This window comes from Hippocampus zosterae, chromosome 2 (genome assembly GCF_025434085.1).
Source record: "Hippocampus zosterae strain Florida chromosome 2, ASM2543408v3, whole genome shotgun sequence".
Classification (NCBI taxonomy): Eukaryota; Metazoa; Chordata; class Actinopteri; order Syngnathiformes; family Syngnathidae; genus Hippocampus; species Hippocampus zosterae.
This window is the reverse complement of record NC_067452.1, coordinates 26036222-26056821: the sequence shown is the minus strand read 5'-3', so window position 1 is coordinate 26056821 and position 20600 is coordinate 26036222. Positions and strand designations below refer to the sequence as shown.

At 41.2% G+C, this 20600-nt stretch overlaps 2 protein-coding genes across 3 annotated transcripts in view; both read left to right on the top strand.

The window, feature by feature from the left end:
- LOC127595911 (uncharacterized) overlaps window positions 1-20600 on the top strand; it is a 249950-nt gene that overhangs the window by 207381 nt on the left and 21969 nt on the right. The window lies entirely within an intron of this gene.
- Window positions 18081-20600, top strand: part of LOC127595900 (activin receptor type-2A-like) — a 42835-nt gene continuing 40315 nt past the window's right edge. For both annotated transcript variants that reach the window (XM_052057881.1, XM_052057880.1), the window contains exon 1: window positions 18081-18970. In XM_052057881.1, the coding sequence (XP_051913841.1) occupies window positions 18916-18970 (55 nt within the window). In that variant the 5' untranslated portion in view covers window positions 18081-18915. The remainder of the gene's footprint in view (window positions 18971-20600) is intronic.

Below are 20600 nucleotides of genomic sequence, written 5' to 3'. Positions count from 1 at the left end.
GAAACACGCACAAACAAAGTCATTAAGTTGTCAGCAAGTCAAAATAAACATCTGGAGAAGAACTCCGGGAATCTACACATGCTGTCTTTGTGACCTTGGCAATATTTTAACATCTTGAAACTTCACTTTCTTGTGCTCTTCAAGAGCCTTGCTTTTTTGTTCTTTTTTGCTGTTTTTGTCTTTTGTTTTGTCACATGTTGTTTGTTGTTTCATTGTGTGGACCTGATATGGACTGTTTTCAGCGCTTTTTGGTCACGACATTCGTCAAAGGAGCAGTATCTGTGCTTGGTGGTTGCGCCTTCTCAGCAGCACGCCTGTACCAGCACAGATTTTGATTGGGAGGAATGTTGGCGCCATTGACTGTCGGTGCTGGACAGACCTGGGGCGCTTGCGTTTTTTGCGCCAGTAATGGGCAGCATTTTTCACAACCCCGATTTGTTCAGTGGCTATGTCAGCGCTGTTGGACAGTCGGCGTTGGTGCGGCTGGATGGATGGCCGCTGAAGTTGAGGATGAGAAGAGAGGAGCGTTGGCGAAGAGCGCCGATGCGTATTTGGAACCGTGAGTCGCCGCTTGGAATTGAAATGGATTTCCATGGGACAGGAGAAGTGAACCAATCTCTTTTTTCGTCAATGGATGCTACAGCTTCTTGTTGACTTTGAAACTTAGCTTGTAGCCGACGTGTGCACATTTTGAGCATGGCTTCTCTGATCCACTGGACACTTTGATTCTCTCCTCTTTCATCTCAAACTGCTTCAAACGACAAAGCGTGTGACGGAAAAGTGGTTAGGACTGCACGACTGTCCGTGTTTTATGTTATGTGTTGTGTTTATTGTTTTACTTTATGTTGACTGTTTTGTAAAGCACTTTGTTACAGCTGCCGCTGTTGTGAAAGCGCTATATAAATCAGCATGTATTGTATTGTATTGTATTCTTGACACTTTTTGAAGAAAGATCAGATAAACATTACACAATATTCCTTTAAAGTAAAAAACAAATCACATTCAAATGCAGCAGCATCCATTTTCTAATGAAACCACTGTCTTTGTCAATGTCATTCTTTCAAACTGGCCAAGGATGTATGCAGTTTTTAATCCTCCTTTCACATTTCCTGAAGGACATCTCCATGACATATACATGATAGGTAATATGACCTTTTGATGTACCGTAAATCCTGTATCAAAGCCGACCTGAGTACCTGTGAAGCCTCGCTTTCATGAAACTGGAGAGAATAAACGATGGCGACTGGGTTTGATGTCAATGGCACATTAAATCAATGCCTCCAGCCTAAATGAAAGATGAAAGGCAGAGAGAGAGAAGCCAACAGAATGAGCGCTATGTTGTCCATACAGCAGTTGATCACATTATGGAATTTGCAGATGAGAATCTAATGCAGTCAGATCCATGTCTTTGTTACATTTCGGCTGAACTACTGTATTCTATTTTATTTGGAGTCAGGTAGTCCTCCCTCAACCATCTCTAGTAGGTCAAAAATGCTTCTGCTCACCTGCCAACTGGAGCTCTTAGGAGGGACTATACGTAAATCTAATTCTGGCCTCCCTTCACTGGCTCCCTGCACAATTTAGAGTTCATTTAAAGATTTGATTTGCTTTTAAATCATCTCGCCCAACCTTACCTCTCTGAGCTGCTCCAACCCTACGCACCTCTCTGATGCTTCAGGTCAGTGGACTAGATGGGGGCACAGAGGACAAAGCGGAGTCTCAGAGGGGATTGAGTTTTTACATTTGCTGGTCCCTCTCATTGGAATGACCTCCTGTTAAATATTAGGCAATCCCCCTCTCTGTCCACCTTTATCCCGTATAAGCCCGTATTGATGTTGGTGATGAAAAATCTTGAACTGGGGTGATCGCAGATCGCCTACCAACCTGATTCAATCTCAGCGATGCATTTGGCTGATGCATTTGACAGTTGTTGTCATCAAAATGTGTGCCTTGCTGAGATCAAACAATAAATGGCACCGCCAAAATCCCCAAAACGCGAAATTAGGCATTTACCAGCATGAAAATCCAGATGCGCCAATTTTTGCGCTCGAGCGCACCTGCGCTGTGAAAATAAAGACGCAGGCGTCATTCAAGATTTTGGGGCTTAGTGTAAAGTGACATCTCTGGACACAGTGTTCCCAGATGTACAAATTATTACATTGTTTCAGGAAAGGCCTCTTCAAGTAAGAGTTGTACAGCCAGTGAAACACAGCTTGTAAAGTATATGTGGAACATTCACAGCATCTGTCCGCCAAGGAAAGTGAAACCAATTACACTGGCTTCAGACAGTCTGAGACCATCGAACAGCCATGTTACTTTATTTTTCCTTCTGAAGCTTGAGTGGAAGCATACCATGTCGAATGCCATATTAAGCTCACTATGTACATCAAACATGGAAAATGAAACAAGATACTTTCTGTTCTTTGTTCTTCATTCTTCATTACATCTGCACATAAGATGTTAATGTTCTGTCTGTGATACATACATCATGGTAGGAGGAGTAGAAGGAGTCATGCAGCTGCCTGTCAAAACATAAACAAGTACTGGTAATTTAACTATTTTTTGGTGTATGTTAAACCTCTCTTAAAATGCACTTCAATTTATTATTATTAATTACTATTATATAAATCATGTATGAAGTTCATCTAGCCACGGCATACTGATTTGGAATCACAAATGTCGCTAATTTCCTTGGTTTATAATCAATAGCAGTGATAACCAAATACAAGATAAAATTCCAGATGATTTAAAAAGATCCATCCATTCTTCCGTTCTCTGAACCGCTTCATCCTCACGAGGTCGAAGGTGTGCTGGAGCCTATGCGAGCTGACTTTGGGCAACAAGCGGAATCCAGCCTGAACTGGTTGCCAGCCAATCGCAGGGCATACTGAAAAACAACCATTCACGCTAGCAATTTTCTTTTTAGTTGTGCATCACATGATTTGTGACTTAACAATTGTTCCCTTACCCATGCAGTCTCCGTTTTCACAAATCTGTGATCTTGGGATCACATCTGGCAGTTGCCTCTTTTTTCAACACTCAAGCCATTTTATTGTTCATCTTATGTTAAATGTTCTGTAAAATCACTTTGTTATAGCTGTAGCTGTTGCGTAAGAGTGATATAAATAAAGATGTTTTGGATTGTGTGTATATAACAAGAAAAGCTGTTGTTTATGCAAAAGTATACTTACCTTTGCCCATTATTATCCTTTGCTGCTTCCATAATATAAATCCATGCCGTCATCTCATTCAGACTTGATTACCTTAAGAGCATTCTCTGCGGCAGTCATGTCAAACTCATATCTGTTGTGGGCCACATCAGAGTTATAGTTTCCTTCGCAGGGCTGTTGTGACTGAATCTAAATAAATGTATGACTGCCCCATATTACAGTACATACAAACAACAAATGGGATGAATAACTTGAGACGTGAGCACCAGTAAAAACTGTGTGTTCAAATATTATGACATTTATTGTAAATGGGTCACTGGTAATAAAATATCTTTGCAATATCCCAATGTTTTTAAAAGTGAAGACGATGTGCAATTTTGGTATTATAGCAAAAAACAATGCACATAATTTGCTTTCGCGGGCCACATAAAATCATGTGTCTGGTCTTCGCCAGTCTTGAGTTTGACACCTGTGCTCTATGGGTTTAAAAGTCCTCACCTTACTTCAATACTCTTTTGATCGTCTCCACGTTCATTTCTGATCTTGTGAATGCACTTGGCCTCTGACCTTCCCCAGCGCATCCATTCCTCCACACCTTCAATGCCCTCCACGATGATGGGCAGAGCCTTCTAACATAGCTTTCTCCTCACTCTAACACAGTGATTCCCAACCAGTGTGCCAGGACACATTAGTGCTCCGTGAGAGCTCATAAGGTATGCCGTGGGAAATAATTAAATTTTACCGAATTGGTCAGAAAATTGGCAGCACAGTGATCAACTGGTTATCACGTCCGCCTCACAGTGCAGAGATATAAGGTTCGATTTTGGCTCCTGCCGTCTTGTGTGGAGTTTGCATGTTCTCCCCATGCCTGCGTGGATTTTGTCTGGGTGCTCCGGTTTCCTCCCTTCCAAAAACATGCATAGCAGATTAATGGAACACTTTCAACTGATCTTCTCATTTTCAAATATGTTTGTGTGACATTTTTGTTTGGTGGTGTGCCGTGAGATTTTGCGGACTTAAACCATGTGCCTTGTCTCAAAGGTTGAGAATCACTGCTCTAACATGTCAACAACCTACCGGTAAGCGCTTTCAAATCCATTGTATAGACACGTCTGTTTAGGTCCACTTTTAGGCAAGATGCATTTATTTGAACAACACCATTCATCGACAAAGGATATCCGTATAGCTTTGCAGAGGCAAACAAATCATTTTTAAAACAAATGTCAGAGATGAAAATTGTTTTATAGAGTATTCACGTTTGGAAGGTACTCGCTGAGGGTGGTGTGTGTCACGTTCCATATTTGACAGCAAGGGGCAGGCGTTCTTGCTTGCCGCCTGCACACCTGCCACCCATTTGTGGCGATAGGCACCTGCTATATTTAGGCGCTCTGGCAGTAAACTCACTGCCGGAGTATTCCACGCCGTGCCATTCCCTATTGCCTATTCCTTCTCGGTTAAAACATTGCCTTAAAGACTATTGACAATTGTTGCGTTCCTAGATATCCTCTCGTGAGTGATCACGGTATTTTGCCTAAATTTTCTCCTTGTCGTTTTTTTCCGCAAGCGTTTTCTGTTGCCTCTTTACATTTATTTCCTGGTTCTCTTTTTGACCAGTGTTTTCTGTTGTCCGTTTAGTAATAAATATCATTTTTGTGACAAAGTTCCTTTCTGTGACTGCTATTTTGGTGATCCACTTATCTCCAGTTTGTTGCGCACAAAGCGATTACTCTGTCGCTTCGGGCACAACGTGACAGTGTGGGGGTTTGGAGGCAGATTTGTTTCTCTCTCTCCATGCAGGCCAGTAGTTGAGGACATTTGGTGGTTTGACTCTTTTAGCATCAAGGGACACTAACAGAATCACGGGCTAGAGAGAACCCCAACCTTTACTCATCAACTCAAACAGACCAAGACCCTCTGTTATAGCTGCAAAGAGTTTGTTGCCCAACTCAATTGTCATCCCTTTTAGCCTACATGGTAAAAGCACACTGAGAGTGAAGACTAGAGCACCCAAAACCATTACTTTCTATTTTAACTTTAAAATTTTGATTGATTGTGTTCTGCCTCCATGATAATGACTGCGCATAGAAATGGAGCCCAAATCATTATTGATGAGATGCTTGTAAATGAGTATGTTTGATATTTGAGAAAATAACAATACAATAATCGAGGCTGCAGTTTCAAAACGTGCATTAGCCTGGGAATGGTGTCAGCAAAGTCATGCATGAGTGATCATTCAGACTGTAATATATAATTAATCATTTCACGATATCTTTTTAGGTGAATGTTTATAATGAAGTCAGCTGCTGTTACATACCATTTATACAAATATCAGGAATTTAGATTTGATCCCAATCAAGAGTATTGGTTTTGCCTTAATTTAAATAATGTAGACGGTAGTTTCTTCAATCGTGTCTTCATCATTCCTTTCCTTTTGATTGGTTGATTCCTTGATTCCCTTCTGACCTACAGTACCTTCATGCCGTTATTTTTCCTTCCTGTGGCAGGAGCCAAAAAGTGTGAAGCAAGGTGTCCCTGGTTCCTCTGCTCTACTTCACTGATTCCTTTTTAATTTCCTTTCCGCTTCTGACATAGCTTATCGTCCCCTTTACTTTCTTTCTAACGCATTTCTTTCTCCAGTCCCTCTTTGCTTCATTTTTGCTTCCTTTCTTTCTTTCCTTCCAAATTACAAAAGCAGTCTGTAAAATATTTTTTCCACCTTACTCGCAAATTAATCCAAAGTCCCCGACCATTTGATCGGTGCATTTAATTTTTAGTTAAATAACTTTTCACCTACTCAAAGAGAGTCCATTGATACTGAATATATATGAAAGCATATGAAAGGCGGAATCGTGGACATGCTTGGCACATAGTGTTCCTGACAATGTGAATTCATCATCAGAGAGTGATTGTTACTGTATGGGTAGGTCATTCAAAACTTTCAGCATTTGTCTCGCTCAGAAACTGAATGTGAGATGTCTGGATGATGGATGACTGCATGTGTGGGTTTTTTTTTGTCATATTAGTCTTTTCTCTTGGCTTGTTCCATAATTTCCTCGGGATGTGTATCCATAACGTGACACCAAATGTAAGAGTCATTCTGCTACTTTATTCCTACACATACTGTAATTTTTAAATAGCGATTAAGGATGATTTTGTGGGGGTGAATGTTTGAGAGATGAGATCTTTGCGGAGAGAAAACACCTCTGCAGATGAGAGCACAGTATCTTTAGTCCAAATTCTCCATATCTATTTCTAATTCAGCTCATTAATTCATGTGCCGATAAGAGCGAGAAAGTGTCCAATAGAAAGACCAATAGTTTGCTCCTCTCTCCTGCATCTGTTGAGACATCTGCATATAAAAAGGAGATAGCTTCCTAAGAGCTTGTCAGATCTAAGTTGAAAAGAAGCAATAAAACAAGCATGGATTCAGAGAGTGTGTGAGAGAGAGAGAGAGAGAGAGAGAGAGAGAGAGAGAAAGAGAGAGAGAGAGAAAGCAAGAGAGAGAGAGAGAGACAGAGAGACAGAGAAAGTGAGAGAGAGAGAGAGACAGAGAGAGAGAGACAGAGACAGAGACAGAGAGAGAGAGAGAGAGAGAGAGAGAGAGAGAGAGAGAGAGAGAGAGAGAGAGAGAGAGAGAGAGAGAGAGAGAGAGAGAGAGAAAGAGAGAGAGAGAGAAAGCGAGAGAGAGAGACAGAGAGATGGGGAAAGTGAGAGAGAGAGAGAGAGAGGGAGAGAGGGGGTGAGAGAGAGAGAGAGAGAGAGACAGAGAGAGAGACAGAGAGAGAAAAGTGAGTGGAGCCTACTCATGTACTATACAGAGCAACAGATTCATATGTTACACATTTCAACCATTCAAAAATCTTGGTGTTTTGGACAGATTTATTCATTGTTATTGGATTACATGTATTTATTTAGTGCCCGTCTAACTCGTGTGCATGTTTCCAGATAACTCAAAGCAGGAGGCTATTGATGAGTTTTGACTTTTGAGGGTTCTCCACCTCATTCTATCTCAAAGTCAATGTCAGGGCGAAGACAAAAAGCGGGCACTCACTAAGATTTGATTGTCTTTTCACTCCTGGGGGCAGCACTTCATCACCAAGCTGCAGAATTACACAGATGTCAAAAAGTGTGCGGATCCGTGTTTTTTATATTGGCAACATTTAGAAGAGCTTCTTTACAGACATATTTTTTAAAGAAGTATTAACCAAAGAAGTTAACATTTTTTTGACACCTGACATCCTGATGTCACGCCCACCTGGTTTTGCTCTGCTTAGTGGGAGTCCTTCGCACCACCAGTGATTGCTGGCCTTCTGTAGTCAGCAGATGCAGCAGGGTGTCATATTTCAAAGGCCGAGGGGACAGAGATTTGTGAGGCTCTTAAAGCCCCAAAGGCAGGCTGGCGCCTCCCATTCTTGATCCCAGTCAGAGGAAGCAAAAGCCTCCTACTATATCATCCTGCTCAGCAATTACTACACAGGCGCCAAGAAAGGGGAAACACCATCTCGATTGCTTTAAATCACTTAGTTTCAGTGTTCAAATCTGTTAACTGAAACAACCTTCAGCCACGGTCTCAGTCAAGATGAACTTTTTCTTTCAGTCAGGCTGCCAGTAATTCTGAGCAAGTTATATAACAGTTATTCTTTATTTCATAACACGTCTGTTGTCTGTTTGTTGAAGTAATACAAAACCTGTCAGAGTCTGCGTGCTTCCAAGCCCGACAGGGAGTCGGCATGTACAGTGGCAGCTCTTTGACTAGAAATCTGTTCCTAATGGAGTCTGAAAATTTCCCGCAGCTTTCATTTTTCTCGAACCGCAACTGATTCAAGCAAACTGAGATATCCTTGCTGCACCTTTAACCTAATTGCACGCCGTAGTGTGTCTTCTGCGTCCGTTAACAACAGTCCGGTAAAAACGACACGATTATTTAAATTTGTTTGGCTTTGCAGAAACCGGAAATGTTGCCAAGCTCAGCTTTGCTAGAATGTCACACATTTTGGGCTGGCAGGCATTAGATCGTTGGCTAGCGTTTCTTGTTTTGTTATGCAATTTCTTTTGTGTGCTCAGAAAGGCTAATCTGTGGTTCCTGCACACCGATTTTTAGATTAACCCCAAGAAATGAAGCGCAACTGTGGAGCATTATAGTACTGAAGAATCATATCCCGTGGCTTGCTCCACAGAAGAAACCGGTGATATTGAGTGCACCTATGATCATCACCTGGTGACAATCAGATTATCTGAGGATGTGTAAGGAGGGTCTTGCTTTGTCCGTAGCTTGTTTGATATCTTCAGGGTGTCATGGTGTATGTTTTAGTTTATACGCAAGTTAATTTTGTTCTCCTTCCTTCGAATGACTTCCAAATTATTCATTTATTTCTAAGGCTTGATTTTTGTGCTCATTCTAATCGAATTGGTGGACTGTTGGGGTGAATTTTATTCCCAAATGTTCTTCAGAAAAGATTCACGGCCCACTTGTTCAGAGATTTCTTAGTTTGTGTTGGTTTCCCATCCAGCAAGCTCAGTATATAAAAATAAGTTTTAGTGCAGGGGTGCCCAAGTCCGGTCATGGAAACTCTCTATCCAGCATGTTTAAGATGAACTCCCTCCTCCGACACATCTGATTCAAACGATCAGAATGGTTATCAGGCTTCTGATAAGGTGATTATTTCAATTAGGTGTGTTGGAGAAGGGAAACATGTCAAACAGGCTGGAAAGTCACTCTCAAGGACTGGACTTGGACACCTTTGTTCTAGTGCTAAACGTAACAGGGTGGAGAATTTATTTCACCTTTAATTCCTCATCAATGAAGCTATGAAATAATTACAAGATTTTGAAAAATAAACCTCATTAATTCAAAAGATGAACAGCTGGACGTATGATGACTGCCGCATCACAATATACAGTACTTGGATGACATCAACCTTCCCAGACCAATGTCTAAACCCCCATTCTAGACAAACAAAAGACCTGGGATAAATTAACAACAACTAAAGTATTCAGGATTCGTTCTTTTGCCTATAAGGCTGTAAAAATGTGACAAAGGGTTTGTTTGTATTTTGAATTATCCATTTATAATTTAACGCAAATGCTTCCTCTGTGTTGAATTGACACGAAAGTCCCCGTGGACTAAAGTAGTCCCTTTGGGTATTTTTTTTTCTTTTTCTGTGGTTGAAATTTTGTACACAAGGCAAAAATTGCTTTATAAGCGTAATGTGGCCACGTGAAGAAACTGCACACAGAGGGAACGAATGCACATTGTGCACCTCACCATATACAGGTTAACATAAAAAGTAAATAAAGTAGCATTTGGTATTTTATTTCTTTGTTGTTATAATGTTTCCTGGCACAAAAAAAGTGAGTCTGCTGAAAATCCTGTTAATTTCCCTTTGAAATGGTGCCTCATTTGTAAGGAATATGCATTTGTCGGATATGTCGCAGCGCAGAGGATGTTGGTTTGCAGCCATCAAAGGTTTGCCAACTATTCTCTTCCAATGCTGAACAGCTTTTTTGCTGTTGCCAATGACTCTTGTTTTGAAATTCTGTTACTCCTGTTAGTGTGGATGGGCCCACAACAGATGCGTGGTGGCCATTGGGAAATTCGGGACTACACCCAAATGGTCAACACATTCTAAGACTAAATTTCCCAGTGATTATTTGTAATTTTTTCTAATTCCTCCTATATAATTTCCAATGTTCACACAGACATCTTTCAACAAAACATAATTACAGATTACAAGATAAGAGACTGCAGTGCGCATGGCTGGCTGAGTGCACTTAACAAGAGTACCGTAGCTCTATGTCATACACAACAAAAAAGTAAGTCTGCAGTCTGCAATGTGTGTTTTGTGCTTCGTTGGACCATTGCTTGTTGTTTTTTGACCAATAAAGAGACAGAGTACAAGCCCTGAGCGTGTCGGAAACGTGAAAATTGTAAGAACAAGGTACAGCCAAAATATGCAAAGCAGACAGATCTCTTTAGTGGAGAGGGAGGAGGCCTGTCTAAGATGCAACTGAGGCAGGGTCCAGCAACACGACAGTAGGCACCATAGAAAAGAAATGGCAAAATATTGGAATGAGAAGGTCGTGTATTTCTTATGCAAATGCTCCAGTAACACTTTTCAATTGGTGATAAGGTTATGTTTTTAGGCCTAAACTATTGCATGATTAATACATGTTGTTGCATACCACCAGCAGAAGGTGTCTGTGATCTGACTTTGTTATCAGATAACAATGCATTGAACGAGTATGCACACTTGTGTGTGTGTGTGTGTGTGTGTGTGTGTGTGTGTGCGAGTGAGAGAGAGAGAGAGAGAGAGACAGACAGACTTTCTTACATAGATGAGGAGGTGGTGCTAGTCTGAAGGAGGAGGAGCAAGATGTGGTGATCTTATTGGGGGGAGAATGGAGCAGCAATGACCAGACTAGTAGGGATGTGAGTCAGGCTTCCTTGTTGACATTTGCATTGTCATATTTAGGGCCTTGCCACACAGCACGAGAAACAAAAAAAAGATTCAGCCTGTCCATCTTTTCCGCTCCACCCCAAATTTTCGGATCAAATTTCAGGCCCAGTTAGTCCTTGGCTCACAAACTGTATTCAGCTGTGCTGCTCGCCCGCAAATGCACAGCACCATTTAAAAAAGTAAACAGGATTCCACAAAATATTTAATTCCAAGAAGCATTGTACCAACATAGAAATAATCTAACAAAAACACATTTCCTTACTTTTGTACTATGTTTATGATTTATCTTGTATTGCTTTGTATTCTGCAGAAAAGAAACACACAGCAAGAGAAGATGAAGGTTTTCATGCACATGAAATCAGTTTGTCCAGCCTTTTATATTTGAAGATTTGTTTTTGTCCTCTTGTCTTTGCATCGAATAATTCATGTCCGGTCAACTTGTGAGCAGATGACACTTTGAATGCAATGATCGCCTTACTTGCCAGAGGGACGGAATACTGTACATCCTTACTTCAAAGAAATACCATTTTGATGTTATTGCACTTCACGGACAGGCTGAGATTTTGCACAGGTAGAATTGGGCATAACGGGGTGTTTGCATCTTTGTGCATCGTCGTGGGATGGAAGTCGTCTTTTTCCAGTCAATCCTCCCAACATCTCTCATTTGATTCAAAATCAGGGCGTTCCGAGTGCAATCTTCCTGAGCAAGCTCTGCTAGACATTATAGAAATAGACTTACTGGGATCGGTGCATGACATTGGCAGGTAAACTGTAAGATCTCACGTTGCGGATTATGTCGTCGGCATTGCATGTGACAAGGACAGAGACGGCCTTACGCCCCCAATTAGACATCTGTGTGTGCCCCCTCCTCCTTCACCTACTTCACGACTCCAGCATTGCAACCACAAAATAAAAGATAAGGAAAGCTGAGCAACACACTCATGAAACCCTCTCCATATTGAGTAAGCACGCACGCACAGTACCATTGCTGATGAAGTAAACGTTGGAGAGACATCATTCACGCCATGCTCCCTTACATTAATTGACATATTCCAAGGTGAAATATGTGTCACAAATGATCATCTAAAGATAGAACAGATTTTTTTTGTGATTGATGTAGTAGTGGGCAGTGCTAGATTGGTAATTACTGCAGGTCAACATGTGATGATATCTGTCATTATGGTGGGGAAATAAAAGGAAATCACCCAACTCTTCCCATTGTAGTAAAGTGTTCAGTGTCCATTAAATACCTTTTAGTTCAAAATGCTATTCGCCTCAAAAATGTGTCATCTTGAATCAGTCATGATTTCCTAAATTGGTATTTTAAAGTACGAATGTCTGTAAACAAATTAATAAACCAGGAGCAAACTATTCCTGAGAGTTAAAGGTAAACATTGCGGTTTAAAATTTGACAAACACTTGAAAATCTTCTAAAATCTCAAAGATAATTTGCATCATTTTTTATGGGGATGTCTTTTCATCTAATGAACATACAAAAACAAATTGTGTTCACCCTTCTTGGTTCCATATAGAGACACTTTGAGGTGTCCATTTTTCCTACCATCAGAGATATGCTTCCTAAAACTCATCACGTGACAGCTAAAATTACCATCAACCATGTCACCAGTTCCTACATCAAGATTCTAAAACAGGTGCTTGAAGGGAGCAAACATGTTTTTGAAACATCTCACAAAAGGGTGAGTTATTAGATGCTTTGAGGTTTCTTTTCAGCTGTACAGAACATGCATTGCTTTTGAATCTTTATTTGGACTGTATGTGACCCATTTCAGGAAATGCCAGAGCAGCTGGGAGATCTCGTGCAGATAAGTGGCGCCAACAGCACCGATGATGTCACCGTCTCTGAACCCATTAAGCTTCCCTCCATCACTCCCTCCTCCAGTCCTTAACTCGCTTGAAAAAAAAAGGCCATGAGAGGTGTTTACTTACAAAACACAGAAGGGTTCATTCCAAGACTGCAACATTTTTGGTGTTGATTGCTTGCTAGAAGAACAAGATTGTTGAATTTAGTGCACACATACACTGAAACTCATGTATGCAAACTGATGGAACAGCATGCAGGGAAGGAGATGCACAGCTCTATTGCCGAACAGAGTACAGTTGGTTAGTTGAACCAGGACATTTTGGCAGTACCTGGGAAGCAATCCTTGTATCCCTTGGCAGATCCTAGACATTTTTTGGTAAGGGAAAGTCATGTTTGTGATCTGAAACAGAGCTCCTATCTTTCAATGAAGTCTTAACAGATGCACATCATGCACCCCAAGAAACAAATTAAGAACACAGTACAGTGACATTTTGTTTTGCTTCTTTTTATTTCAAATTTAGGAATATTTTATGTGACTGTTTTAAACATGTTTATTTTCCGTAAACTTTAGAAATCACCTCGGCATGTCAAGCAAGATGAATAAATGGAAGAATATTGAGATAGCATTGAAAGAGAGCCCTGGAAGAGGCTCTTACAGCTGTTGAGTGCTGTCACTCCAGGACTATTATCTACAACTACCACCCCTCCCTTCAACACACACACACACACACACACACACACACATACATACACTGTGGGGATTACAGCAATGCTGACACTCCAAACCAGCGTCTGCACCCTCTGATTGGTTGTGAGCATAAGGCAGTAATAAGCAGTGGGCTGGGCTTCTACAGTAAAATAAACATGTCATGCTGGCACCATCGCCATGCTTCCTGCATTTAAATACCTTCACAGACAACAGTGAGAGTCACGCAATGGGGTGATATGCTCTGACGCCACTGGTCCCATACAGGTTCTCAGTTACACTGGGGAGTGTATGATTAACACCTTAATGAAAAAACAAAAAAAAAACAAGGCCCTCTCCTGTTTTGGATGCATTTACTCGCTGCTGCAGTTGCTGTTCAGAAGGCCGGGAACAACTTGTCTATAAAGGTTTCAGTGTATTAGGTTACATTCCACAAATACCGTGGCCTAATTGCGAAACGACGCAACTGTTTCGTCATTGGTGTTACTTGGTGTTACTTTCAAACTAGCCTGGTCATGCCAACTCATATTTTGGGAACCTTGCACTTTACATTTAGAGCTGTCACTCACACTGAGCCACTGCAAAGAGGAAAGTAATACAGAATCATAATTCCAGAGCATTAGTTAAGGTGAGCACAACCCCCAAAGTCAGTTACTGAATCACAGCTGAAAGAATTGGGTGTTGCTTTGACAAAAATTTGGGGATACAGACAACTTTCCAAGAGTTCAACAAAAAGAACAGCAGCCTGATTAGCATAGATCAAAATTTTCAGTTGAATGCTACTGCAGCAGGCCTGATGACATTCTCTGAGTGATCTCAGTTCGTTGCAAAGAGTGTGACCTTCACAATTGATTAGTTACATAATTTAATATGAGCTTTCAGAGCTTTTTTCATACTTACGTATTTGTGCAGGGACCAGACGTAATAATCTGTTAAATTTCAATACCATGAATTTTACCATTTCATGAAATGTACCATTTCAATACATGGCCACCAAAATGTTGACATACAGCCAGACATACTGTACACAACAGGACTATGCAACAAATTTTCACCAGGAACAGAAATTTTCTCCATTTAAGAAACCTTCAATCCTCATGATCATAATGGCACCGCCTGCCATGGTGCTCATAGCCCTCTGAAGTAGCATGATAACTAGCAAACAGATGGAAAAACAAACCCAAATACATCACTCCACATACTCCACATGCCAGAGAACAGCTGCACATTATGTCAGGCATGCTACAGGGATTAAGAAGATGCTGATAACTTCTCGCACAATTCAAATGTGAACTGTCAACGATTGGTGATGTATGCATTGTCTTTTTGCAGTGCTGCGACCTTGAAGGTCCTGAACAACTTTCTTCTATGTATGCTCTGATTGATAGACGCAGATCACTTCTCATGCATCGGTAATGCAAGCACAGGACAGAACCATAGGAGCTCATGTTGGCTCAATAATTCCTCTTCTTATGATGCTGTACCATGTGGGTTCATGCAAGGACAAGATGAAAACGTAATTAGACCGGCATCCACTGGGCTTTGGTTACAGGTGCTGATCACCCTGTAGGCACGAGCAGAGATGTCACAAGGAAAGCTCATTCCTGCTCAAACGACTGGATGGGGAGTGTTCAGAATGAGCAAGAAGACACGTTAAATCTCTCTGGCAGTGGCATTGTGGCAAACCCAAAGCGGGTTTTAAAATGATTTTGTCATTTAGTTTGAGCAAACCTGTTGGCTGTGTGTTTCTCTGTGCTACTCAGCCGACTTGACAGGCCAAAATAGACATTCTGAAATGTTTGCATTTAGATATCCATAACTGGATGAATCACTTTGCGAAGACAGATGCAGATGGCCTGAGAGTAACACTCAGATTTTGAGGACTCAATATGTCATAGAGCTACCAATCTCTGTTCTGAAAGATTACACTGACACATTATAAACACAATTCAAGCCTCACCTATTAACAATACAACACGGGTATCCACATCACGGTGTATTTACATCCTTTGTTGTGCTGCACTTCACTTTGCCAGCTACCTGCTTTTGTTAAAAGCCCTTTGTCAATAAATTTGACTTCCCCCGACACTCAATACTGAGTCCATTAAGGCTGAGGGTTGCTCTGTGCAAAGGGGCCATTGGTTCCAGTAAGGTATCTGCTGAGCTCTCATTAGTGAGCATCATCATACGTAATTCTGGCACGTGTAATGCCATTAGGAGGGATTTGGCATCTGATAGTTGAGTAATGGGATGAACTGTACAGTAAATCTCCAGAAGCAGAGCTGGAAGTCTTCCTCACTCAGTCAAAGGTAGAGAAATCTTCTTCACATGAGGTGGCTAAAAGTCCCCTTTGTCATGCATTAGCTGGATTGGTACTATGTTCTTTCCGTTTTACAGCTTGTCGCTTTGTCAAGACTTTTATACCAAAAAGGCTGCCTCCACAGAATTTGTATGTCACTCCAATTTAGTAACATTAGTAACTTAATGGTTAATGTTACTGGCGGTTGTCCAAAGATGATTCCTCTGCAAGGTTCATCCTGAATGTTTTAATATAAATATAAATGGAAATCAGCACAAGTACATCCACATCCAAGTATAAAATGTGCATGATTGTGAAACCAGATTAAATCAGTCTGACAATGGTATGTGTGTATGTATGTATGTAAACAAATGAACCTGCAATTTATAGTTGTGACGACCACCACTAATTACTATTACAGTCTTTCATTGTTGAATGCATGCAATAATAAACGTTAATCTCCCTCAATTTCAGGAGCCCTTTCCAGAGATACTTCCAAATTGCTGCAAGGGAAATATCATCAACAGGAAACTGAACTCTTCACCCCAAAAGTGTTTGGGCCTGAAGCTATGTACAAGCATGTTGTTTTGCTGAAAATGAGAGCTAACACCCCACTTTAGTACAGGTGACTCAGCTTGGCAGAACGATCCCCTGAGAACTTTGACCTCCTAATCGTTTAGCAGCGCTTACGTTTGAGATCTGCTCCGGGCTATTAGAGAGATTAGTGTCACAGAAATTTGGGGACGTGCCAAGCCTATATCTGGACTTCATGGTATTCTCAGCATTTATTACAGAACACCCAATCTATGCTGACATTTTATACATTATGTGAATACAGAGTGGTATATTCTCCAGATGGGTGTTATTTGTACATGCTGTCTGTAATTTGTGTTGACCTACAAAACGGTAAAATACAGGCATGTTGACAATGACAGACAGTAGTTGTATACTGTAATATACAGGGCCATGTAATTCCTGTATATACATCCATTCTCTATAGCGCTTATCTTCATTATTGCAGATGAGCTGGAGCCTATCCCAGCTGATTGGGAGGACGTGTAAACCCTGGACTGGTCACCAGACAATTGCAGGGCACATCTTGATTGCATTCTCACCGATGGATCATTAGTCTTCAATTAATCCAAAATACACTTTTGAGGAATGTGGGAGGTAGCCTGAGTACCGGGGGAAAAAAGCCACTCCGGCACAGGGTGACCACACTAATTCTACACAGAAAGGCTAAAGCCAAAAATTAAATAAATCAACAACCATTGAACTGCGAGGCAGAAGTGATAACCAAAAGGTTGTGTTGCACATTTCATATTCATTATTTGTCTGAAAGCCATTGTAACATCCATCCATCCATTTTCTGATCCGCTTTCTCATCACAATGGTCACGGGACGTGCTGGAGCCTATCCAAGCTGTCTTCGGGCAGTAGGCCGGGCTGCCAGCCAATCGCAGGGCACACATAGATGAATCACCATCCGCACTCATACTCACACCTAGGGACAATTTAGAGTGTTCCATTAACCTGCCACGCATGTATTTGGAATGTGGGATAAAACCGGAGTACCCGGAGAAAACTCACACAGGCACGGGGTGAACATGCAAAATGCAAACTCCACAGAGGAATGCCAGAGCCGAATTCGAACCCTGCACCTTTGTACTGTGACACGCTAACCAGCCTCCATTGTAACATGTACAATGCAATTTGTGAAAAATGTAGCATTAAAACACTGTTAAAGAACACAAAAGAGACAAAACCTTACATCCATCCATTGTAAAATCAAGTCAAATTCAAACTTAAATTGCACAAACCCTCAGAATTGTATGATACAATAGCTGTGATTGCCAATTCATGGCCTCTCTCAGTGTGTTACAGAACACCAAGGATGACTTGAAGTTTGATTGCAGGACTCCATTAAAAATTAACTTTGGACACCTTTGAATTGAGAATTGTAGATTGTGTGAATTAGCATAACTCGAGGACCGATAAAACTACAGATACGTTTAAATAGTTTGATTTAGTTGGCTTTAAACTACACCTCGGGCCTGCGTAGATTTTCTTCAGGTACTCCATTTTCCTCCCACGTTCCAAAAACTGATTGAACACTCTAAATTTGTCCCAAAGTGAGAGTGTGGGCGTGGTTGTTGTTCGCCTCTGTGTGCCCTGCGATTGGCTGGCAACCGATTCAGGTGTCCCCTGCCTACTGTCTGAAGACAGCTGGGATAGCCTACAGCACCCCTGCGACCCTAGCGAGGATAAAGCGGTTCGGAAAATTAATGAATGAATGAATAAACTACAATTCTGTGTGACAATGGCAAACGTAATGAACAAAACTGGCAACTTTCTCCAACAAAATAATCCCCGGTCGCTCGCAAAGCAGTTTAAGAAAGTTCACAGGAATGAGCACAATATCTGCAAGATATGAAATCTTTGATTAATTTTTTTACAAGAAAATACTGACAAGATTATATGCTTGCAATATGGGTAAGGTGTTTAGATCACTTAAGCTACTGAAAACATGCGCGGTTGTTTCGAAATCTGACCGACAATAAAATTTTGTGAATTACTATTATTTTGAAATGCCATTGCGGAAGTCTACCAATCCATGTCTTGTTGCGGCTCCCTTCGCCATCTTGAATTGTCCAGGGCAGAAGCTGAGAGGCGGCGGTGGAGGAGGATTTTGGGGTCGGCAGAGCTACGCGTCCTAAATTCGAAAGCCACATTATTGACGTAGATTAACGGGGCTTCCGCCGGTTGCACTCGTCAAATGATCATATCTTGTCGACCATATTTCCAGGAGGACGTCTGTTGAAGAGGTTGAAACGAAGAGCGCCTCGCTATTGGTGCTGGTTTCGCTTGTGGAGCAGCGAACCGATCCTCAGCTCTGGCCTCGCTACCTTGTCGGACTATTGGGTAATATTTTTGCGTGGAGTTGGACAAAAAAAATCGACACCAGGCTCCGCACCGTCGTGCTTGGCTGTTGGGAAATGGTTGCCAATTTGACGTTTTAATGCAATGCTAGGCAGCCCTGCGAGGACAAGTTTGATTGGAGGACGGTGTGCGCTTGATTTCCAGTCAGATGGATATTGCCTCTGTCCGGTTGTGGTTCGCATCACTGTTCCGCTCCTCTGACAAAACAATCGTTCCATCCATCCAGCCACGGTTGTTCGTAACGATACTGCAGCATGCCAAACGTATGCTAGCGTTGGCTTGAATGCCAAGAAGAAATTGCCCTCCATTGCTCATCTGTAAACGTGGAAATACCAAGCAAGTACCCCCTCCCCCTCTTTGCATTACCCGAGATAGCTTTGGATTTATTTCGTTTTGAACATGTGCTGTTTGCAGAGACAGCCCTTCTTCTGATTCTGCCACCGTGAGGATTGTTTTTGTACTTTTCTTTTTTTTCTTCTATTTTTTGACTTTTTCTTATCTTGGAATCGATTCGGATGGAAAATGGGAGACGCCACCAAACTGGCCCTCGCCGTTTTCCTCATCTCCTGTTCTTCAGGTGGGTGTGAAGATCCTGGACTTGCTTTTGAGCTCTTGTTTGCTGTGTGTAATGTATGCCGGTCGTTATCTGTGCAGAATGCGGTGCAAATGCAACCCCGGGGGGCGGGAGGTGGTCCGTGGTGGGGTGTGTTAATCTCATTCTGGCATCGTTTGCGTGACCCGTATTGTTTTTAAGTTTTTTAGACCTCACACTTTGCTAGCAGCATATGATATACAAATCGGCAATTGTTCTTTTGAGTGGATTGTATTTTACTCTTTGTATTTTTTTGGACCTCACAGTTTGCGAGCAGTACTGTATACGAATACGAAACGACAACAGTTCATTGTGAAGGGATCGTATTTTCCTCTACAGTATGTAATTAAGTAGAAATTGTGAAATATGAACTCAGGTTAATGCTTCAAAGCCCAACAGAATTAAGTTGCATGCTGTAGGAATATGTTTGAATGCAAAATTCTGATCTTCCAGGATAGCACTGTTGCAGTACAATGCAGTATATCTTCTTTTATGAGGAATAGTTTATTTTGAACTGATACATTTTGGGGCTTCGGAAAAAAAGATTTGTTCATGATTTGAGAAAGTTTTGCACGTTACCACTTGTGTTGCAGAACGTTTTTTTGTGTTTATGCAAGTCAGACTATCCCTTAATAAAGGGTCTGATGTAAACATTGATTACTTGTTGTAAAGCAATGGTCATTATCTTTTTTGAAAACGAACACTACTCCATTGCTAATGATCAGCCCAGAGGGATACCAGTTTGATACACATTTTTGAAATGACAAATTCGCTCAAATGGTCTTTAATCCTGTCTTCCGATTGTATGTTTATTATTCTTAACAATAATGAGAAATTAGAAATATGTATGCATTTTTTAACAACAAATCTCTGTAGGCGAACATTATCAAATGAACACTTGCACACCATTCCTAGAAAGTCGCAATGTCTTCTCACTTGTGAGCTAGTTTTTGAAAAGGCCTGCGGGCTACTCATATGTTCCTTGAGGCCAACCTGGTGCCCGCAGACACTGCATGGGTGACCTAAACTGTAAAGCCTAACTGACAATCACACTGGGCTCTATTAAAACAAATGTCTGTCCTATTCTTCCCTTTGTCAAAGTATTTGTATGCAGTTTACAGCAGCTGTTGATGCAGCTCAATCAATGACAAACAGTTTTGTTGCAAAGGTCACACCCCATCTGATTCACTTGATCCACATACATAATTGTTTTCATGTTATGATTGTGTATCAATATTTTATTCACTATCCAAATGAACCGTATGTAAAGGGTTCCAGAGGGGAGGTGGAGTCTCTCTGCTCAAGTTGCACTTCATTACATATCGGGCACCCAGATTATGATACAAAAATATCCACATCTATTATTTGGAAGTCATCTAAATGTTAATTAGTTTAAAGTCCATGTTTGCAGTAGCGAAACATGTTAAAGACTGCTGTATGGCATGAAGTTCTCTTAGAGGCCCATTTTGTTTAAGCTGATCTGATATGGAACTATTTGTTTGTCTCTCCAAGTATAATTACATCCACAGCTTTATCTGGCTGGATTTAACTGGGCTTCCTCTTAGGTCAAGTTGGTGGGCCAAAAAACGGTAACAAGTTGGAGATGTTTTACCAA